Genomic DNA, 23,791 nt, shown 5'->3' with positions numbered 1-23,791 from the left:
TTGATTACAAACAGTTTCTCCCCCAGGAACCTGCTCACATTAGTGAGTCCTTACACTGATGCTATGATTATTAATCCTTATATTAGATGATTATTGTTATTTTGAGGTGAAAAACAGACTAATTACAAGAGATGTGAGAGTGCAGAGATGTGGCGTCTGGATGCGTTTCTCAGGAGAATTTGGAAAATGTTCTTGTTTCATTGAAAGCACTTAAAAAATGACTCATCCATGACTTAATCTACTGCCGGTGATAAAGCTACGATGTACCAGAAAGGAAGGCGGTGCAGGAGTGAAACCTCGGGAAAGCAAATGTGTGAATGAAATTTTCCAGGGTGGAGTGTGAAGACAGCCCCCCGCGTGCTGTGCTCGTCGCCTCCGTCCACTGAGGGTTAGCCCAGTTAACTGGATTATTTCTGCCTCTGAGGCGTTTGCCTGTACCTGTACAATAGCATTGGGTAGTGGCTGCGTCTCCTCCTCCGTTATGGCCACAAAGCTGAACCCTCTGAACAGCTGATGGGCGTTGGCGCTCGGCGGGACCCCCGGCGAGTCTGGTTCACACAGAGAAACAGCTGTTAATACGGCAATGCGGTTCAGCTCTGCACAGTGTGAAGGGCAGGAGGAGGAGGTAGAGTGACAGCCTGTACCTCTGGGTGTTTTAGCTGTGAACTCTGGATCAAAATAGAAGGTGTCGTCAGGTCGCCCCGCTGCTGGCTTGAAAGGAGGGTGGATTTCTCTGCGGTACAGCTTCTGCAGCGAGAGGAAATATGAGGGACAAGGAAACACACTGAAAGGCAGAATCATAACCAAAGACGACTCTGTCATCATTAAAGCAGATTTTTCAATAAAGGAGAAACTGACATTCCAGTCGATGGTGCTGAAGAAATGATGCCTCTTGATCTCCTCCACTCCATCCGGCCCAGCTCCTAAAACAAACACCGCACCGACAGTGAGCCCGATGCTGCTGTAATCACATTTCCACAGGCTGCACGAGACCCGCGGAGACTTTGTTTGGAGCTAATCTCCACAGAAAAACACAAACACCATAAAGGGCTGAATGTTACGCTGTGTGAATTACACAGCGTAACAGATGCAGGTGTTGCATGCAGCAAATATGAACCTGTGGCTTCCGGGGCCCTCGGGTTGTGTTTGGTGCCCTCAGCGGTGAAGGCAGCTCGAAACATTCCCACCAGCCGAGCATGTGACACGTGTTGCACGGCATGTCGAGAGCCTCAAAAGCCACGGCTCAATCGCTGGATTGTAATTATTAAGCAGTACTAAGCGTCTTAATCAGTCAATCACATGGCAACAACTAAACGGTGCATTTATGCATGCAGACACGGTCGAGACACCTGCCGAAGCTCAAACTGGGCTCAGAACGGGGCTGTGATGTAACTGACAAAAAGACAGCTGGCAGAGCTGGAGGTGCTCAGATTTTATTTATGAGTGACGAGGACGGACGGGATTAGAAATGAGGCTGAGGTGGTTGGATGTGTGACGAGGAGGGGCAGCGAATTCACTGGCAAAGAGGGTGACACAGGGCGCCAGCTCAGGGTCACATGGGGTGATTAAACAGGTAGACTTGTAACTGAAAATCTGCTGGAAGTATCTCCAGGATTACAGAGAGCTCAAAACTGAGAACTCCCATTTTTGTCATTATTTAATCTCACTGGATGCTTTAATAAATAAACTTTAGAAGAATATTCTAAGAAAATGCTTCCATAACCACAAACCCATTGAACACCCTCTCAACGTGCCTCGTGTGTGCAGCTTTTACCTAATCTGTTGCCGGGGTTTCGCTTGAAAAGGTTCCTGAGGAGACTCTGAGCTTCGGAGCTGAGAAACTGCGGCATTCCCAGCTTGGCCCTGCGATGGACACAGAGAAAGGCAGCAGGGGGGGTGAAACGGAGAGAGAAACATATCGAATGCTCTGTGTTGTGTACCCAGCATCTGAAAGACTAGACAGAAACATGTCGATGTGACACAGGAAGCACACTCAGCACTCTGCAGAGTCTGCTCAGCAGCTTTCCCCCCGGGCGGATACCGAGAGTCAAAAGAGAGCGAGAGAGGAAGAAGGAGGGGTTAATATTTCCTTTAATTCTCACCGACTGCAACATGATTATTTTCTCTCTTTTATGAAGAGCTATCAGCACATTCTGAGATCATCTCAGTCCATCCAGTCCTCATCCTCCTCTTCCTCCTGAGTGCTGCACTCTGTCTCCTCTAATAAGAATCCTCCCCTGGGCTGACTCGCCTTGTACTTTCTCTCTCTCTCTCCGTCTCGTCTCGGATGTACAGGGAGCTCAAATAAAAGCTGCAGGGTGGGGATCGGACAGGAGTGTAAGGTGTCTTACTTGAGGATCATGGTCATCGTCTCTTTCCGGTCTTTTCCTTGAAACGGCAGCGTTCCCGTCAGCATCTCAAACTGTGAGAGAACAGGACACCATCACGCTTATTAATTAATGAGTTTTTAGGACAGATCTGATATAACAATGTGCAATAAGATCAGAAAACAGGAAGCTTAAGATACTTTTATACTTAATAGTCCTCAAGTTCTGTTGACATTTTACTGATAAAAAGGGTCAGCAAAAAACTCACTTTCTGCATCCAGTACATATACAGTTAGGTTTTTGTTACCTGTTTATTGAAACTTCGTTTTATTGTGGACATGAGTATAATGTGTAGACTCAACTTTCATTTGAGAGTGTCCACATTCAACCTGGATGAAGGTTTAGGAGTTTCAGCTCCTTAACATGTGCCACCCTGTTTTTAAAGGGGCCAAAAGTAATTGGACACTTCACTCAAAGGCTATTTCATGGGCAGGTGTGGGCAACTCCTTCGTTATGTCATTTCAATTAAGCAGATAAAAGGCCTGGAGTTGATTTGAGGTGTGGTGCTTGCATTTGGAAGATTTTGCTATGAACAGACAACATGTGGTCAAGCCATCCTTGAGCTGCGAAGGCAGAAAAAACTCATCCGAGAAATTGTTACAATATCGAAATCTACAAAGAAAGAAAGCAGTGGTGCACTCGACAGCGCAAAAAGACATGGTGGAGGGCAGTGGTGGATGATCGCAGAATCGTTTCCATGGTGAAGAGAAACTCCTCCTCCGTCTACAGGTGCAAGCCACTCACAACCTCAGGAACACAAAAGCCAGATTGTACCTTCTACTAGCATACCACATCATCTGCACTGTGAAGGCTCTGACTTGCATGGCTGCCAGCGTCACTGCGACACTGGTGTTCATTGATGATGTGACACAGGACAGAAGAGGCATACTGTCTGCTCACATCCAGGAAACCCAGCATCTGGTGATGTCCATGAGTCCAACACGTCAGGCTGTCATTACCAGCAAAGGGTTTTCAACCAAGTATTAGAAATGAACATTTCGTTTTCAGTTCTTTAACTCGTCCATTTACTTTGCATTATAAATTCTTTAATATATTATAAATGAAATCGTTTTCTTCAGCCCGCTGAAGTAAAGCTGGAAGTCTGAACTTTAACCGATTCGTTTAATTTAAATTTCATTGTGTTTAAGTACAGAACCAAAGTTAGAAAAAATCGACTCTTTACAAATATCTCTGGAAACATCAACGTATCTACCCGACCGAGCTGACATCATCTGGTATCGACATTTATAATGGCATATAATAAATAAATGACAACTACAGACGTGAAGAAGAGAGAAACATCCTTCAGCCATCTTATGAGTGTTGTGGTGCACAGTTTGTCCACCAGGGGGCACTCTGCAGCTTCCCTGCCACAAACTACAACCACCTGACCTCCTGGGATCAAACTTGCTCGTAGGCTTGTTAAAGCTGTGAACTATTGTCCGATACATCACTATAGTAAATCTTAAATATCTTATCGGTTCTAAAGTTGCTGTGTTTTATACTTAAGCTGCGTGTGGTAACCCAAAGAAAAGCAGCAGCAGAAACGAGCTTCCTCTGCGGGGGGTCTGGGTTAAGACTGGCTGAGGAGCTCCAACATCCTTCATGTCAAAAGGACCCAGCTGAGGTGGTTTGTGCATCTGATAAGGATGCCTTCTGGACGCCTTCTTTTGAGGTTTTTCAAGCTTGCCTAACTGAGAGGAGGCCCCAGAGCAGACCCAGACATGCCAGAGAGAACAAATCTCTCAGCTGGCTTCGGAAAGCCTCAGTGTCCCTCTGAGAAGAGCCAGGAAAAGAAGCCAGGGAGCAGGAGCTTCTCTGCTGTAACTGATAAGTGGCAGAAAACAGATGGATGTTTACCTCCTCATAAATGTCGGGGCTTTTGAGCTGTGCTAGCGCAAATTTAAATGTAATTTGTGACTTTTTGTGCAACAATGTTTACGTGGGAACCACGGAGGATTTAAAAATGTTATCAGCTTGCAAACAGCTCCAAATAATTTGAGCTGCCAGGAGAAAACCTCATTACAGCTCACCTGAGACCGCAGGACTGCTGATACGACACAATGAGTGCGATAAGATTTATTGCAATCGGATTATTTGGGACTCTCACCATGAGAACGCCGTACGACCACCAGTCGGCGCTGTGCGTGTGTCCTCGCCTGTTCACCACCTCTGGAGCCATGTACTCCACCGTGCCGCAGAAAGAGTAGGCCTTGTTCTCGTGGTCTATCGACTCCTTGCTGAGGCCGAAGTCTGAGCACACAAACGCACACACATGTACAAAGATGAGTGCCAGCTTTGCATGATAAAAACACAGAGAAAGCAGCAGTAAGTATCTGAGCACAGCGGCAGGGGTACGCGTGAGGAAACAGAAAAAGGTGTAAGGTTACGCACCGGTCAGCTTGATGTGTCCCTCCTCATCGAGCAGGATGCTGAAACAACAGAAGACTGTTTCAAATGCTGCATTACTCAGTGTGATTGTGCACTTACAGCCTTCATGTCATGACTGAGCTTTCACAGGCAAGATTCTGGAGACCAGACTTAAAGATTTGTGGGGCAGACAGCAGCTCCCCATAATGGCACGTCATTAAATTATAGCATGGAGGCTTGTTTGAAAGCAGGGACGTCAAACTCACTTCACATCGTGGGCACACGCACAGCCTTCATGTCCGTGTAAAGAAGTTTAATTACACAAGTATTCCCTGAGATTTGTAAAAAAGAACTTCCAACATTATGCCTCAGTTTTTCTACGTGATGAAGAAAAGAAAGAAACCTGCCAGCACGTGTACCCTGCAGAGAAGGTAACTCGGATTTAACAGTTTTTCTTCTTTGTTTTGAACAAACAGTAGCAGAGTTACAGTCATGTAAAGAGGCAAGCCTGCCAAACTATGGTACATAAAGGGTTAATGACTCTGGTATAACTGGCCATGGGGGGTGGAGGTCGCTATCAGCAGGAAAAGCTGTAAAACGTATGAAGCTACAGATCAAAGTCCAGCATTTATGCCCCACGTTCACATTTTCCAAAGCCGTCCACTGGGCCGCACTGGAGTCTTTGTTGGGCCGATTCTGGCCCCCGGGCCTTATGTTTGACACCCCTGGTTAAAGGACTATTCCTGCTAACTTTGCACTTTCCCTGACCTCTGCTGTGATGGTTCACCTTCATCACCTCTCCGTTAGACTTCTGTAGCTCTGATGGTCCAGCTGCACTCTCTCTGACTCACAGGCTCAGCTGCCCGACAAAGTAAACACAAGACGTCGCTGCAGTCTGAGCTCAGCTGCACTGCCATTTAAAAGTTTTACTACTTGTGTTTAAAGCCCTGCGTCAGGATCTCCAGCTCTCTGCGATCAGCTCACAGCCCCTAACCTGAAGACCAAAGGTGAGCAGGCGTTTCTGTTATTGCCTCCAAATAACAGAACAGCTGACAGCCTTAAAATCGATTCTGTTGCATTTCTCTGCCTCCACAGACGGGGCCAACTCCAGTCGTTTTAAATGTGCTGTTTAAATAAAACAGAGTTGACTTGAACGTAAACACAGACATTAGTGGCCTGGAAAAGCCATTTTGCTAACTGCATTAGAGATCTCCACGAGGGAAACCTGGCAGCTGACCTAATCGCCCTGCCGGGATGCACGCTGCTTTGTTTACATGCATGAGGCTGTGTGTGTGTGTGTGTGTGGTGTGTGTGTGTGTGTGTGTGTGTGTGTGTGTGTGTGTGTGCGTGTCTGTGTGTCTATCTGTGTGTGCATGTGTCTCTGTAAATGATGCCGAGCCCGTGGAGGTGATCGAGGGCCAGCGCGAGCTCCGCCAGGTAGAACTTCACGTCTTCCTCTGTGAACATTACCTGAAACACAGGTGTGTTTTTTTAATCACTGCAGGTCCAGATTTGACCATGTAGCCTTAAACAGCAGCAGTCATGCTGTAAGTGCAGGACAAATGAAAAGCCTGAGTCTTTTCTTCTTCAGCTTGCTTTTTTTAATTTCTTATTCGGACTTTTTAGGGTTTCGTTTATTCTATCATATACGTATCTATCGGCTCCAGCACACATTCGACCCGATTTGAATAGTTGGTTAAGAAAATGGATGGATGGGCTTATTTCTCAGCAGCTGACAGCTCAGACGGGTGCAGGACCACCATGCACTGATTTAAATAGCGATTAGAAATGCTGGGCACTTTCTATACCCGCTGTTTGTGTTGGTTTAAACTGCTGTTACCTCCTTAGAGAGACGAGTGAAGAGGTCGCCTCCTCGGAGAAAATCCAGGATCAGGTAGAGCTTCCCCTCCGTCTGAAATGCTGGAGGGCGAAAGCAAACTGAGTTAGTATTTAAAAAGCTCAAAGACGAGCTCCGGTTGGCCGGTGACTCCTCTTCACAGAGCTCTGCTATTGGCTGACTCACCGTAGTGCAGTTTGACGATGAAGGGATGGTTGACCTCCACCAGGATGTCTCTCTCCATCTTCGTCCTGACCCGGTCACGCACTGGAAACGCACACAGAGCAGAAAACACAGAATCAGCAGATCAATCGCGGCCTCCGTTGTTCGGTTTCTGTTTTTGCTGCAAAGGAGTAACTGGGTCACGGAGGAGAGTGAAGAAAATATGCAGCACGAAAGAGAAAAATAAGAAGGGGAAAGAGAAATGAGTAAGAAAGAAGAGGATGCTAAAGAAAGGAGCAGCAGATGGCGTCTGACTTGAGTCAAAGCTCATTTAAAGAACTTATTTCGGTTCTCTCTCTCAGCGCATTAGCTTCCTAAATTAATTTTTAAATGGAGCTAAATTAACTTAGAAATGAATAAAAGGATAAAAAGTGCTGAGCGTTAACGTTTAATGTGTTTAAGTGACTTTTCCAGGCACAACTTCTACTTTGAAGGCAAGAGTCGTCTGCAGCTCTCTGAAGGAGTTTTTCCTTCCCACTGTCACCAGGTGAGTTTTCTCTGTTATATTGTGTTTCTCTTATAATACAAAGCACCTCGTGGAGACTGTTGTTGTGATTTGATGCTATATAAATAAACTTTAGCTGAATCTTCCATACAAAGTACAGACTGTGCCGATCTGCCAGCAACCAATCTCGGTCTCCAGGCGTAACCAGCCAGCTACAAGAACTGTTTTGATATCTAAGCATATTTGTTCCCTTCATTACATCTGTGCGGGAGTGAATTTACTCATCGCTCTAAAATGCAGTGAATGCAACCTGCCGGGCGACCTGCTCATTTGTGTGTTTAATTTGATGGAGTCGCACTCCCCCGGAGGCGGAAGCGCCGACCGGAAGTAGCTCCGCTCTGAGTTTTCTCCACACCGGCGATTAATCAACACACCAGCTGCGGTGAATTATTACTGTCTGACGCCGATGCATTTAACGCCGCGACCAGGCTTCAGTCAGCGCTGGATCATTAGACAGTTTAGATGGTGTGTTGTTTCTAATCTCGGAAAGCTTCTCACTCCTTTTTGTCTTTCGCACCAGGAAGTGGAGAGGAAAACACGGGAGCTGAATCACGAGCGGGGAATGAATGCACGGAGTGTCGCCTGCCTTCACATCGCCAAACTGCACTTTCGGGAGCCGTGAGAATTCACCACGGGGCGCCGCGGCCAAAGGACTCCACACTGAACTGTTATGATTTTGCACTGTAAATAAATTCACTGTCTCTTTGCACGTGGAGATCTGCGTTCAAGTCCGCTCCACCCACACTCCATGACAGTTTTATTGCCTTTGGAGCATTTTGAGACAAAGTGGTGGGCGTGGCCATCTCTGATATACAAACACAGTCCGTGGTGTTGTTGCTGGTTTTAGTGTTTAATGGCTCTGCTGTTTCTACCTTTCAGTGTGGCTTTCTTCAACACCTTCATGGCGTACAGCTGACCAGCGTCCGGTCCTGTGATCTTCCTCACCAGAAACACCTACACACACACACACACACACACACACACACACACACACACACACACACACACACAAACACACCACACACACACACGAAATAATAATAAATCATCTTTACTGAATAAATGTAAGTGCTGCATGTCGTTATGCACACTGTGAGTGTCGTTTGTTTCTGTGTGAGGATGAGAGTTTGTTTGGGTTGTTCCCATTATCCAGGTCGCACTCATGAAGATTAACACAACACACACACACTCGCAGCCCAAGCAGGAGGCTAATTGCTCTTTCATAAAGACGATGATACTGAGTGCGAGAGTGAAGGGCCCTCAGCCTGCCATCACCATAGCAACTCGCTCTCAAACACTGGCACGAGGGAAACGTTACAGGAGAGTTGAGTGGAAGTAAAACTGACACTTTACCCCCCCGCCCCGCCCACACACACAATGATAGGCCCACACACACATACGCACCTTTCCAAACGAGCCCTGTCCCAGGACTTTGCGCAGCTCGAACTGCCGAGGGTCGGCCTTTTCCGACCCTTCCTTCACGTGGTGAGTGATGCTGATCTCCTTAATCGGGACGTCATCCTGAAACACACACACGGATTGAAGTTCGGTATAATTACTAAGGTCTGAAGGGGTCAGAGGTCAGTAATTCTTGGCTGTAATTCAAACAGCTCTAAAAATACTCCATTTCTACCAAATAGCAGCCAAAAAGTGTATTTATGCTTATATCCTTACTCTCATTCCCCTTAATGTATCTGTAACATGCAACTTCTTTCGGTGCTTTGCTACTGGAAACTGAATTTCCCGGAGGAACCCACCCGAGGGATTAATAAAGTTTCATCTAATCTAATCTAATCTAAAAGCTGCAAAATGAAAACTGCAGTTCCTCTAGTGGCCACTTGAGGCTCCAAACCTGAGTCAGTCTCCATAGGCTCCCATGTTGAAATGTCCAGATTTACAGCAGAAATAAACATGTTTACAGTCGGATAGATTAACTGCTTTGGTCTCGATGAATTTATTTATAACTCAACTATCTGGACACTGGCGTTGGAGCTGAGGCTATTTTGACCGCATCCCAGCAGGGGCAGCTTTAGGGGACGGTTGTCTGCTCTGCATCACCTCCACCTAATCGAGGTCAATAAGCCGGGCCTTTCAACTGTTTGGTGCCTTTTGGAGCACTTTTAAAGCATCATCTGACATATGATATGGATTACTGAGCTTTACAGGCCATCTGAGATGTTTATCTTCCAGTTTTGGTAAGTGAAGTTCTGCTATTTTAATAGCTTGTTCCGTAGCACGCTTCAGGTTATTGATGGATGTGCAGACCGACGTCCATAAACTTTTCTGGCAGCGGAAAAAGTCCTAAAGTAAACATCCATTAATACACGGAGGTGACTTTGCATTTATCCTCTACTCAAAATTCAGCCATTACAGGAGGCAGGAGATCAATTTCTGCACCCACTTTAGCTTTAATAGACCATGATGCATTGCAGCTGCTGAGATACAGCACAGAGTGCAGCCTGAGTAAGTTTGTTTTTGTGTGAAAATCACGAAGAAAGCTTTAATTTTGTTTTAATTTTCACAATAAAAGCCTCAGACGTGTAAACAGTGTGACTGAATATAACAGCTTTTAATATTAAATAAATGCAAATCTTTTGTTCGTATATTTGTACTAAACAGAAAAACAAAAACGCAGAATCCTCACTGCATTCACAGGAATCAGGAGGGTGAGTAGGAGCCAGGTGCTGCTAATCAAATGCATTGAATAACTGATCACCATCCCTGCGAGCAGCTCTATGAAAGCAGGAGTTTGCAGGAGTGAAGCATTCAGATATACTTTGAGAAGCCACAGTTGCTGCCCATCTGGCTGCTAAGGGAAGCCTGCTAACAATCTGAAGTCCGTCACTCTACAGTGAGAAGAGCAAAACATTCAAAACACGCTGCCAATCTGGGAGCGGACGTCCCAGCAAATTCACCCCAAGGACAAGATCGTGCAATACTCGTCAGACTCTACAGATCTCAGTTAAGTGTTAGAGTTCATCCCAGCAGAAAGGCTCCCGTCTCTACCAAGAACATGGCAGCACAGCTGAGCTTTGCAAAGCTGCATCTGAAGAAATCAAAAGACTTGTGGAACAAAGTGGTTTGGACAGACGAGAACAAACACATCATAGCAGCTGTCAGCACAGCGGTGGAGATTTGGGCTTGTTCTGCAGACACTGAGTTGACCGTGAACTCCACTGAACTCTATTCTGGAGTCGAATGTGAGGCCACGTGTCTCACAGCTAAAGCTTGAGGAGAATGAGGACAGCAGCAAATCTACGGCAGCAGGGCCCAGACAAAGTCCAGACCTCAGCCCAACTGAAACGCTGCGGTGGGACTTTAAGACAGCTGTGAGTAAACAAGTGTTCACAAACTTCACTGAACTGTGGGCCAAAATTCCTCCACAACAATGTGTGAGGTTGACAAAGTCACACAGAAAACGATTACTTCAAGTTGTTGCCACTAAAGGCGGTCCAACTGTGGGGTGTGCTCAGTTTTCACACACCGCTTCTGGATTTTAGCTCTATTTTTAATTAATCATTTAGATAACTTTACAAGCTGTTAACGACCAGATGATGTTTTTGTATTATGTCCTGATACATGAAACCCGAGATTTGAAAGAGGATGCACTTCCTCTTTCTCATGACTGCATATGCGAACCACTTGTGGTAATGTGCTCGGTCGCCTCCATAACAGCCTCTTTCAAACCCCGTCTGAGGCAATTTTCTACACTTTACTTACTTCTGATCAAACACTGATATCCTGAGAGCCCGCCGCCTGGCCTTGGTTCATTCAAACACATCCAGGAAACACCCCTGTGCAGCAGCACCAATCAGGCACTGACAGACCTCATGTCTCAGCTACACTGACACTATCAGTGGAACAAGTTCTGACTTGTTTTTCTGAGTTTTATTTTGAAAGGATTTCTGGGAAAAGAAGGGTCGGGGATTAAAAACACAACAGCTCCCATCAGAGTTCCCTTTCGTCCCGGCTCCTTCACATCTCCCTGAATCACAGAACAGGTTGAGCAGGCTTCCTGAGCGTTCGTCATCCTCGCAGCAGGACATCACAACACACACACAGACACACAGAGTTGTCGTGGAGCCACCCCCGATACCTGCTTCCCGCTGTAGCTGGCTGACTAACGTTGCCTCACTGCATGTCTGTTTGTGCTCAGCGCCATCATCCATCCTTCAGCCTTCGTCTCCTCCTGAAGAGCCCGCCCTTCCTCGGGATACTCATGCAGTAAACCGGACAACAGGTAAACAATCCCACCCTGCATTTCCAACCTCTTTCCACTTTCCCATCATCCTCCCTGCTCTGCTCTGTGCTCCATCCTCTTTATTTCCACCCACCTCCTCCTGCTCCTCATACCTGCAGCTCCCAGGTGGGTGACCTGCTCGCTGCGGGGTGTCCCAGTGCATTATGGATCCTGTAGTCCCGGCTGCGGATCAGGCTCTGCGGTGCTAACATTGCTCCCGAGCATCGACTGGAGCCGGCGCCGGCTTCTGCTCGTCCCTGACACTTCCTCCTCTGCCTCTCCCTCTCTGCGCCTACCTCTCTCTCCCTCTGAGAAATCCTCGCCTCGCTCCCTCCCTACTTTCCTCCCTCGTTCCCTCTGATTCTCTCGCCTTTTCTATCTTTATTTGAACCGTTCTCACCTCTCCTCCCCGGATCACACCTCTCCCTCTCTGCCTCTTTCTCATCGGAAAGTCACACGCTGGAGTCGGGAGGGACGTGTAATAGATGTGGAAAAAGGTAATCAGATACTCTACTTGAGTAAAAGTACCATATAAGATGTATTACTGCCTTTCACCGAGGACTTTAGAGATCTCTTCAGTGCCTGAAATGTGTCCAAAACAAGTAATGAAACGTCACAAGTACTAAAGCTGTGAGCCTCAGCTTGGATATTTTTCTATGAATAAAATGCTTCTTTCGAACATATCAAAGGTTCAATCATTAAAGAGGACATGGGCCTGGACAGCAGCACATAAAGCTATGGAGTGACTCCTTAAATGATCCATAAAAACACAAGTTACTGCCTCATGTAAAGCCCGACTCTTTGCCAGGCTTAATCTTTCAGTTTCCTCCCTGGACAGCGCTCGTACAGGCAGCAACCTTCACGCTCGCCGTCACCCGTGAGTCACTTAAACACCGCTTTTCATGGCTAATCCTCGTTAGTCAGAGGCTCTCGCCGTCTGTTTTTCAACACGTGGTTGTGTAAACAGTGAATCTCTTTGAGGACGACCAGCACGCTGCCTTCCAGCGCTGGTATTTAAACTCTCCCTGCACACAGAAACCACCGCTGCAGCGGCTGATGCGCTCGCATCCTCTGCCATCTTTATGATTTCTTCGGGCTCTTATTTAACAGGAAGCTGTGGTTGACTGTGCACTCACCTTTATTTACACTGACATTATTTTATTTGCATAACTTTATGGCTCAAACTTGGTATGAGGCATAAAAGCACAGCTGATTAGCACAGTTACATTTTATGGTCAAATACACACATTTGGATACGATCACCAGCCAAAGTGTTTTTTGTGTTTTTTCTTGAGCCTAAACCAGCAGCTGTGAGAGAAACAGGATGTGAATTACTCCAACCTGCCTGCTGATCCACTCATTACCTTTCAGCATCCCAACTTTCCTTTACTTCTATCACTGCTTCAAAGCTTAACCCTGCCTGACCGTGGCTTTAGCTCAGCTCACGTCTTCTTTCTTACTTTCATATTTCCAGTTTAATCACAATTAAACTTCCAGTTTCCTAAAAGTATAAGTAAGTATCTTTTTTTTATCATAACCATGTCTGTCATATGTGAGCATCGTTACTTTCAACTTCAAAATATCCTTTGAAATAATTTATATATAACTTCTTTTTAATATTTTTATTAACGCAACAAAAGTTGTTAGTTTTACTAAAATGTTACATTAGCTGCCTCATTAACTGTTTTCCTTAAAGTGGGCTTTTATTTAGTCACACATAAAATATATTTTGGTTTATGAAATATAACTATATTAACTATATTTTAACTATACAAGGACCAGTCGTGCTTATATGAGGGTGATTATTCTGAAACAGGGAAAAAAAGAGAAAACCTGAGTTTAACAGCTAGTTCAGAGTCAAATATTATTCAGCTCTTCGCGCTAACATCACAGCGCTCTATGTAAATGAGACCAAACATCCAGACTGAGGCTGAGAGCTGCAAACAGCTGATAAACGCACAAAAACAATTTGGACACTGCTGACTGACGAAAATAGACGGAGAAAAACTGACGGGTTTCGCATTGTTGACGTTTTGAATGTGTGTGTGTGTGTGTGTGTGTGTGTGTGTGTGTGTGTGTGTGTGTGTGTGTGGTGTGTGTGTGTGTGTGTGTGTGTGTGTGTGTGTGATGTGAGACTTAAACAAGAATAGTCGAGTGCAGCGACAGGATGCTCATGTAGCACCTCTTAATCACAGGATTAAAGCTGCAAACCCTGCACCTGTGCACCAAGCGCACACACACACACACACAAATATAAATAACACACAGGTATACGCACACCTGCATGCTCCCACACATGTTAAATGCTTCTTTTACCTGTTATTATCCTCATTATCTTATATTTACTTCTTATATATAAAAACACACTGATGGTGTTTCCAACTTCCCTCTGCTGTTACGTTCATTTCTCGCGCGCACACACACACACACACACACACACACACACACACACACACACACACACACACACACACACAACACACACACACACACACACACAGACACAGACACACACACACACGAGCAGCTAAACACTGAAGAAACCCTGCTGATCAATGACTGAACTAATTACCGGTGATCTGATCTGCTCGTGTTCAGCTCCACACTCTTATTCTTGGACTCTACTAGAGAGGCCTTGCGTGATTTATCTGATAATGAACTCATCCTCCGTCTGAAGCAAGCTCCTCCCTGTTTAACCCAACTTTCTTCTGATTGGCCCTTCACAATCCAGGTGCATGAACGACAGGTGGGTGGGGCTTCTGACCACCACAGACATTAAACTGGCACAAAAACATGCATTAAAGAGTTTTTGTAACTATCCTCTGCAGAATTTATCTAAAACTTCCACCACCAGGGGGCAGTGTTTTACCTGTCGCTGGTCTTTTTGTGGTTTTTCCAGCTTCCAGACAATGCTTTACCTTTTTCCCAGACCATCGTTCAAAATAAAAATGTTTAAAACTTTAACACTAAATAAAGGTTATGGTGACTCGCTGCAACCTCTTATGGAACAAATTGGTATTACACTAAAGTACGACTTCGCCTACTTCAGTTTCAGTTTCAGACTCGTTTTTTGTTTTGTTTTTTAACACTCACAGGATTATAGAGCTGGGCAATATTTGGATTGCATCCTCAATAATCACTTTTGGTTTCCCAGGTTATGAATGCATTTACTCTTACTCTTACTCTACCAGTGTGTGGATGTGTGTGTGAATGGGTGAATGACTGGATATGTAAAGCGCTTTGGGGTCCTTAGTGACTAGTAAAGCGCTATATAAATACAGGACATTTACCATTACTCTTCTGCATTTTGCTGTTACAGTGTAATAAATTAAGTGCATTCCCTTTTCCCTAAAAGTTCAAACTCATAGTGTTTAGGTCAAACCAAGATTACGGTGGCCCCGAGAGGTCAAATGCACTGCAGCCTAAATAAACACACCAGACGTGATTAGACAATAACATGACCCAACAGCTGTGGAAGCAACAGAAACCCAACTATTCAAAGGATTGTTTTTAGAAAAGAAGCAGAGGATTTGTTGGTACGGTGAGGGAGAAACAAAATGTAATGTCATTTGTGTTTTAATTGCACGATTCATGTGTTTTGCGAGCTTCTGTAATGTTTTCCTTGTTACTGGTGATTTCTTAGGTTGCAGTGTTTGACCTCTCAGGGCTAAAAGAAACTCTTCAGTCTACAAAGTTCATCTAGAGGAGGAAACACTCAAAGTTGTCACAAAGTCCACCATCTATTGCCTGTCAGCTTAGCTTTTCTGTTGCTTACTTCATCGGCGCTGCGCCCTGCCCATCAGACTTCCTGTGGTGCAGGCATTAGCAGGGATTAGAGGATGGAGTTTTATTGTAAAAAACACAAACAAGTGCCTCCCTCCCTACCATATGAACTTGCGTCCTTTTTTATTTCTAAGCTAATTTTTCTTTTAAATTCTATTTAAAGTTAAAGAAACACAAAGAATCCATCCCTGAGCATCAGTGTGGAGCTCTACCGTAACATCCTGAGCCATCCAAGGTAGAAGATTTAGAGGAAACGAGCTAAACTGGGCCATCTTGTATCAGCACAGACACGAGAGGGAACAGTTTGGCTCTCAGTCCTCCACCCTGGAGCACATCGTCGGGGCCGAGTGGGATTTCCAGTGGCTAGAAGTCAAATCAGGAAAGGTTTTTGAGTTTTTACAGCGTAACACTTTGTGTTAGAATATGTGAGTCTATATCAAGATTGCTTTAAATTGTTTACCAGCATTTTCAAGGTGCATTAAAGTGAAAACTGTTATTTGTCAAGACAATTTGTAGAAAAACTCAAATGTCAAAACTGACGGAGCAGAGAGGAGATCCTGACTTTCTGCCCTGACGAAATGCCACTCGTGTAGCTCAGCTGTTTTCTCGGCCACAGGAGACCTTATAAAACCATTTTACATGCACGTGTTAATTGGCAGTTTGGCATTTTAACTTTAAGGTCAACACTCACAAGCACAACAAACCAACAGTAAAACACTCTGCTGTTAACGTCAACAAATCAGAGTCTGTTGTCTCCTCTTGCCACTTTGTCCTTTCTTTATATTCATTCGGAAGCTTTTGAGTTAACGTCAGGTGTCCTTCCTGACCTCTGACCTCCTTCTGTGCTTGTTTCGGGCGTTGGGCTCTACAGCAAACACCACGTGACAAACCTGAACCTGACAACCGCAGCACGGTCTAAAGAAACGTTTTCTAAAATCTTAAAAAAATCATTTCAGGATTTAAAAGTTCTCTCATCCAGTCGTCCAGAAATATCCGCCGTGATGCGTTTACTGACACGCTTGAGTACCAAACCAAACAAACAGAAGCTCCTGTAAACAGGTTTGAGAAGCACAGCTGGCCACGACGCAGCGGAGCAGCCTCACATCATCTGTCTGCCGTCTGATCTAATTAAGAGGCCAGATTGAGTCGGTGTGATGCTGTTACACACTTCTGCAGCAGCAGACCTCGCCGGCGGACACATTACAGCCGCCAGATTAGATTAACATAAACTGAGCGCATGTTTCCAACCTCTGCTCCAACCGGGAAATCAACTCGAGCCGTACGTGCGACTGGCTTCAGGGAAACTTCCTCGTGCATTATGAATTAAAGTGTGCCACACTTGCTGATGCTGCAGATCACGGGGTCAGACATGACTGAGACGGTTTTTTGGAGCAAACAGAGCCCGCAATATTTTGTTGTATTGTTATATTTATGCAGCTTTAGGAAAACTAAGAAAAAGTACTGAAAAAGTCTTGGCCAGATGATCACTCTCCTCAATTTTCCCTTCACTGTGAAATTAAGCACTCTGTGTTTGTGCGTCAGTCTGCTCTTGACCTCTTGGCCACACCTCTTAATCTTTGAATTGAGCTGTTTTCAGTCGTGTATAAAGTCAAACACCTCAGCGCAGTCTGAGTTTGTGAACATTTGAATGAGCTGTTCTTACAAACTCAACTGTAACAGGATGCCACTGTTGCAACAAGCTCGTTTGTGAAATCTCTTCCTTCCTAAATATTGCACGATTAACTGTAAGATGTTGTTATTACAAAGGCGAAGCACTTAGGAAGCACAGCAACTGAGTAGTTTTTTGTCTTGATTATTAAGAATTTGTTACTATGTATTATATCTTACTCACGTGGTAACAACCTTGATGCTTGACTAGCTTTGGACCAGGAAATCTGCTGATCCTGGCGCCTCTTTTATATTGTGTATAAGTAGTTTCATGGGATGCTTGATGCTTCACTTTACAACCTAGCTTTCTCTTCTTCTATATGAAATATACTTTCTGTCTTCTGCACTGACTCCTTCACTTATTTATTTACTGAGGATTTTACCAAAGCCAAAAACTGCAGTTCCTCTACTGTCCACTTGAGGCAGTCTCCAAAAATAGATGCTAAATGTCCAACTTTACAGTAGAGACATCCTGCTAAAAACAAACCCAGCTAATTTCATCCTTTCAGAACTGTGCTGGGTTAAACTCTTCCAAACATGTTTTTTACTTCAATATTTGATATAATACACGCTGCTGCGCAGTCAGTTGTAGCACCAGCTTGTTGAAGAAGTCCGTGCTCGTGTGGTGAGTGAATCGCTACAATTTCAGGCCTAATTAACATGAACTGTTCCACGCTGTTGTCCAAAAAACATGACAAAAACAACCCCGCGACATTTTATGTGCAGTCTTTGATGTTGCTCATAATTCATTAAGACTGAAACACATCAGTAAGCTAAAGTTTCGCTCTCAAAACTGAGTCGTTGTTCTTTTTGATTACATAACCTGGACACAAACATAACTCCATACCAACGTTCAGTCACGCATGAAACACAAATACATTCAATTGAGATTCTGTCTAAAAATAGCATCATCGTCGACCTTTGCAGGGGCAGACACTGTTGAACAGAGGAAAGCTGAAATGTATTCATTAGATCGACGACACTCTGACATGTTGTTGTGGAACAAAGACCTTTGAAGCTGATGGTAGGACACGTCAGACTTTGAGAGGACGTAACCCGACTCCCCTGAAGCCTTAACAGCCCCCAACACAGACACACACACACACAGATACACAATGAATGAATTATTCTTGGCTACATATAAGTATATGTATAACAAATACACTTCAGTCTCGATTTTAAGGTCATCAAATTAACATTTTCTTCAGAATGAACAGTAAATCTGAACTGTGAAATATCACCACACCACCAGCTGATTTCACAAACACGCACACACGCCGAGCTGGGGCTCAGTCCTTTTGCTACCTGAGCTCAGAAAAGCAGGAAAACTCAAAATAAACCTCAGTTTCCACCAATTTTAGAGCCAAATATCCTCTGAAATCAAAGCTGTCAGCGCTGTGAGGACCCCTTCAAATGTTCAAATGCATTGGATCAATATTACAGCTCCAGCTGCAGTATTTACTTCCTTGTCTTATTCATCACCTGCTGATGAGCACATTTTTACTGCCAGGAGGATGTAAGACGACTGTTTTATGCCCCGCATGCAGAGTAACTCACAGCCAGGCTGGACAGCTTCGGTCCACAGCAGTCTAAAACCGTCCCTCCAGGTTTCTCCCGGCGGACACCGTTCTGGTTCGGTCTCAGGAGTTGTCGGAGCGACTTTAGCCGACTCCTCAGTGCTCTGATGAGGCCGCCGAGAGCGCTCACGCATGCCGGCTTGGCCTCGGTGGTGGCGGCGGCGCACTGCGTCATCACAAGCTGGACTGAACCGAGGAGCCGGGAGCTGCAGCAGCGATAACTTTGGACTCAGGCGGACAAACTAGTGTGTGTCTGTGAGTCAGTGTGAGGGGATACCCGGAGGAAGAGGAGGAAAAGGAGAGGAGGAGGAGAGATCCAAATCCAGAAGGGAACTGGGATCCCCCCTCCCGTCCCACTTCTCTCCAGTCCTCAACCAACACGCAGCTGTAACCTTCCACCCAGTGTTTCCACCAGGTGTCCTGGAGATCCCCACTCCCTCACATAACTCTCCGACCCACGACTAAATACCACAAGGAAGAAAACTCCCACATCTATTTTCACACTCAGGCGTTCAGGGAAACATCCCACGTGCAGATTTCACTTAAAAATATCAATGAGTGCGATCTTTAAAGTGTCAGCTGAACATGCTGGAGTGTAAATATTTCATTTAAGACACAGATTCATTCATCTGCATGTTTATTCCTTCTCATGCTGACTCACACAGACCAGGAAGGTTGTTGCAAATACACAAGAAGAAGAAATCTATCAGAAAGGAATAATGTTCAGGGGTTTTCCCGCAAAGATACTTCTAATAAATAGACACACACCCAAAGGCCCACTGAGAGGCTGGAAACAGCCCGAAGCTGTTAATGTGCATACTGGTGATGTTATTGAAGTGAAACAATTCAGTTTAACTATTGCCAAACTATAATAGAAGTGCTTTTAACAGCTTTTTAAAGACTGTTTTAATAAGGTTGGGTTTGTGAACAAAGTGTGACACTGACAGGAGCAAAAACTGAAGTTCAAAATCCTAATCAGAGGCACGTTTAAGCCTGACAACACTGTGGAATCTTTTCTGTACAATTTCCAGGTTAAACAACATCATTCCTTGAAAAGTTGTGCAACAGTGTGCAACTGCCTTTTAGGTATGTTTCTTCCCAAAGGAGAGGCGTGGCAGAGCTGATTCCCTGTCAGCAGCTCTGTACGCTGAATATTTTTAATGCCTGTATTTGTGTTTAGCATACCTGTATGGCTCCTTTATCTGTGACACATAAAAAAAGTTCAGATGTCATTAATTATGGCTCCTTTCTGTCACTAAGTATCTGCCTCGAGGCCTCTACAGCTGCAGATCTTCCTGCTCCAGCTCTGTTAGCCGTAGTTTGCTGCACAACATCACAATCTACTGATTACAAGTGGAACATTTTTAGATAATTAAATGTTAAATAATGCTAAAAAGCATACGTATACAGAATTTAACTACACTTTCCTTAAAAAACTAAACTAAACTAAACTAAATGCAGGAATAAAGGCCTGGAGTCAGAACTGAGAAGAATCAGTATGTTTGAGTAACATAACCTGGTGTTTAACACGTCAGCGCATGTTACCAAAAAACTGCTTTGATCCAGATGTGTGCTGAGAAATGTGACGAGATGAAGACCTTAACAGCTGCGAATAGGTGGTGGAAAGACACCTCTATGAGATGAAGGTTACTTCAGCAATTTTTAATACAGCATCAAGTCGGTTTAAGTTCTGGGATATTGAAATTAATCTCATGTGAACTAGAAGGACAACAGTGAAACAACCCAAAAGCAACACCTGGTTTATTCTGTAGGGCTGTTTTTTTTGGGTAGGGTCAGTGTCACTACTGGTAGCATGAGGTGATAGCATGCAGAGGCAACACAGGTAGTCCAACTCTTCCAGGATGGCACATCACACATCCCACTCTGAAGGTTTGGTGTGTCTCCCAGGACAGTCTCACTGCTGTGAGGGGTGGGCCTGACGTCGTCTAATGGGCCTTGTGTTCACTCCATGGCACCATTGGACCTGAGCACATGTGACACACGTGAAAGGGTCTGGAGAACAAATGGAGATCGTTATGCTGCCTGTAACATTGTTCACCATGAGTGGTCTGAAGATGGGTGAGTAATGATCCGGTGAGGCACATCCACAGAGGGCCGCACAGACTTCTACAGGCCAGGCATCGGCACTTTGGAGCCTCCTTGGATCCTCTGTCCCACTGGTCTGGTGCAGTGGGTCCTGGGTTCCTCCTGGTGCACAATAACGCTCCAGGAGGATGAAATTACAGCAAAGTGGACAAACCTAAACGTTTTCACTTTGAATTCAACCCTCTGTAGGCTGATCGCTTTCATTTCCATCAAACAATGTGGCGTCCTTTCATTCCTAACACATTACCCAGTTCATATCAGTAGAGACTGATTTCATTCCAGTTGCGATCTGTGTATGACTGTATTAGGCTGTAAACCTACAGTATCTAGTGTCTTTATTGTGCTGATACAATAGCTCGTATTCAGCCAGCGCTGTTATGCACATTTTCCTCATTTTCACAACTCTGTTCATTTGTGCACAGATTCAATCGGCGCACCAGTGCTGAAGGTAAACAACAAGACGCAATGATGCAGGCTTCATGGCGATTCAAGTCAGAATTATAATAATCCAGATAAAATCAGGTGCAAATGCACAAAGTGCTCGTCGGTGGTCAGAATGCGACTTACAGGATCGAGAAGTAGAAGCGGCGCAGACAAACCTAAAGTGGAACAGCTGATGCAGACAGCACACCCATACAAGCACGTCCTGTTCTATGCAACAGTCACACACACAAGCTGATGGACGCACTGAGGTCAACTCGGGGTATCTTGCCCTAGACTAGAAGAACTGAGACCCCGACCTTCAGAGTCGACTCACTCGGGCTCCTGAGCCACAGTCACCCCTGCTTTGAAAGGAGGGCGACGTGTGAAAAACATAGAAAGTATTCACATTTTAGGAGTTTTCTAAAGTTCTGTGTGTCACAAATATTACTGCTCAAACATATTTTAAAAATATCTTGTACTTAGTCGTGTGGTCCGCCTCTTGCTCATGCAACAACCACACTGTGACACAGACGTGCATGCATAAAGTCAGGAGCTGACGCAGAGGACAAATCAAACATCCACAAAACCCACAGCCAACCGGTTCAGCTCCAGCACAGACACAATGTGGACGCTTCCCACCAAACATCCTCCACCTGTCGCAAACACGCCGCCCCCACTCGCGCAGACACAATGTGCACAATGCGAGCGTCGCCCCCTGAAAGGACGGGTGACATTTCTTCGATTACCTCCACCTGTTGTCACCTCTCAGGCCCGTGCGCTCGTTTCCGCACAGAAAATCAAAGCAGACTGGGCTGAAAGCTAAAAAGTACCTGCATCAATACTAACACTCTGTCAACAGGATGCATGAACTAATAAACGTGTAGCAGCAGCAGGAAGTTCGGATACACCAACCAAACACTATGTGCCCAGCACCAACAGCAGACATGAGCAGATGGAGCTAAATAGTCAGATACTTCTGTCCAAGGATGACTAAACAAAAACCAGTGCAATCTCTTTAGTGCTTCACTATAGTAGATTTGTCTTTTATATTGTAAATCTGTGTTACAAAAGCTTTAAAATAGTGGTGGAGCAAATGATGAGCACTCCTTTAAACTGCAGGTGATGCTGAAATGATCAGAGAGGCAATAACAATGTCTACATGTGCACTTCTCCCCTGGTCTCCACCCGCTTCAGGCTATAAGTTGTTGTGATGTATCCAACGCACTGATTTGAGCTTTAAACTTGGGAAAAATGTTCAGAAAGATCAGAAAATAAATAAATCGAGTTAAAAAATCACAGGCTGGGGAGAGAGGGGTGAATGATTGAGCCTGAACTTCTGAAGGTGAATCGCCTCATGTCAGAAGTCTTTTAAGCCATTTTTAATCACAAAAATAAAAGTTTTCACCAGTGGTAGGCCAAATATATACATAAGCTCGTCTAACAATTTTAGCCTGTGTCAAAATAATGACTCACAAACACAAAACTCCCCGATGATCAGACCCAAGCGGCGGGAAGGAAGGAAAGCGGGGATGCAATGCACATTTGAAAGTTTCGGCTCTGTTTGTTTAAGAAATAACTGAATGAGGCTTTTGGACAATTTCACATGACTGATCACACGAACGATCAGCCAGACACATTTTTGTCACAGATGTGAAACTGGTTCAGTTTTCCCACGACACCGATACTCAAAGCTGATGACATTTAACGAAATTGTGCTGAACAAAAACAGATTTTTGCTTTCGACGGCGCCACTTTGAACAGCTTTGGTTGCAGTTTCTCAGCTCTGAAAATTTCACCTGCTTATTTACTTACTTAACAAGTTATGGAAAGATAAAAATTGCACATTTCTGATCAGCCTGTGCAGTTCAAGGGCCTGAAACTTCATTCATAATAGTATGAAGGTTGCACTGCTTCATCCGATAAATGAAAGCTACTGCAGAGGAAATGAACCATTCTGGGGTCGGGGAAACATTTCTCAGCTTTAGCTGATTTAATGGGAAAAACTTCATATATGTCAACAATGTTTTACCTTAACTTCTATTAGTAGGTCCCCGTTTCTCAGTTTCACAAGCACGCGGGTTATTTTAGGCGCCTTTTGTCAACTTTTTATTTACATGCACTGCAGAGTTTGGCCTGGAAAAGGAGCTGGAAATCTTGGCTGTGTCTGAGTTTACTTTAACGGCGGATAGCGAGTGTCAGACAGCGAGAGGAAATGAGAGGAAACATTTCCAGCGTCACGTGCATATCCCTTATTAACTGCGCTAATAAAAATAGATGCAAGTGGGACTCGAGTAATAATGCCAACCAGGCTGTTGTTATGTATTCCTTATGTGTGTGTGTGTGTGTGTGTGTGTGTGTGTGAAGCTGCTTTAAATTCCTGTTGAACTAAAGCTTTTTCCACTGTTGCTCTCAGCGTGAGTAGCAGTGGGTAAAAGCATCAGATAAACGCCTCAAATGTCAAAGTAGACGTGTGTGTGTGTGTGCGTGCGTGCTGTGGTTGCGTGTGTGTTACACGTGTGTGTGTGTGTTGATGTGTGTGTGTGTGTTTTCTGTGGTTGTGTGTGTGTAAAGCCTCTCTCCATGGCAGCAGCTATCATGGATTGAGCGAGCGGGATTCCATTCCAGACAATCTGTGCCCTCTAAGCCCGTTACGCAATCAAATTAACAGGCCGG

General features: G+C 44.8%; 1 protein-coding gene across 1 annotated transcript in view; it reads right to left on the bottom strand.

Annotated features, from left to right (window-relative positions):
- Window positions 1–23,586, bottom strand: part of rps6ka3b (ribosomal protein S6 kinase, polypeptide 3b) — a 29,580-nt gene extending 5,994 nt beyond the window's left edge. The window contains exons 1-13 of the mRNA XM_042213231.1: window positions 18,570–23,586; window positions 8,726–8,842; window positions 8,194–8,275; window positions 6,781–6,861; window positions 6,598–6,677; window positions 6,131–6,227; window positions 4,782–4,847; window positions 4,498–4,640; window positions 2,352–2,422; window positions 1,775–1,863; window positions 859–923; window positions 645–747; window positions 439–548 (exon numbers count right to left, since the gene is read on the bottom strand). Of these exons, the coding sequence (XP_042069165.1) occupies window positions 439–548; window positions 645–747; window positions 859–923; window positions 1,775–1,863; window positions 2,352–2,422; window positions 4,498–4,640; window positions 4,782–4,847; window positions 6,131–6,227; window positions 6,598–6,677; window positions 6,781–6,861; window positions 8,194–8,275; window positions 8,726–8,842; window positions 18,570–18,764 (1,299 nt within the window). The 5' untranslated portion in view covers window positions 18,765–23,586. The remainder of the gene's footprint in view (window positions 1–438; window positions 549–644; window positions 748–858; window positions 924–1,774; window positions 1,864–2,351; window positions 2,423–4,497; window positions 4,641–4,781; window positions 4,848–6,130; window positions 6,228–6,597; window positions 6,678–6,780; window positions 6,862–8,193; window positions 8,276–8,725; window positions 8,843–18,569) is intronic.
- Between the last annotated feature and the right edge of the window lie 205 nt (window positions 23,587–23,791).

This window comes from Haplochromis burtoni, unplaced genomic scaffold (assembly GCF_018398535.1).
Source record: "Haplochromis burtoni strain Fernald_Lab_line unplaced genomic scaffold, NCSU_Asbu1 Contig_428, whole genome shotgun sequence".
Classification (NCBI taxonomy): domain Eukaryota; kingdom Metazoa; phylum Chordata; class Actinopteri; order Cichliformes; family Cichlidae; genus Haplochromis; species Haplochromis burtoni.
Note: the sequence above shows the minus strand (reverse complement) of the source record. Positions and strands in the feature narration are given on the sequence as shown.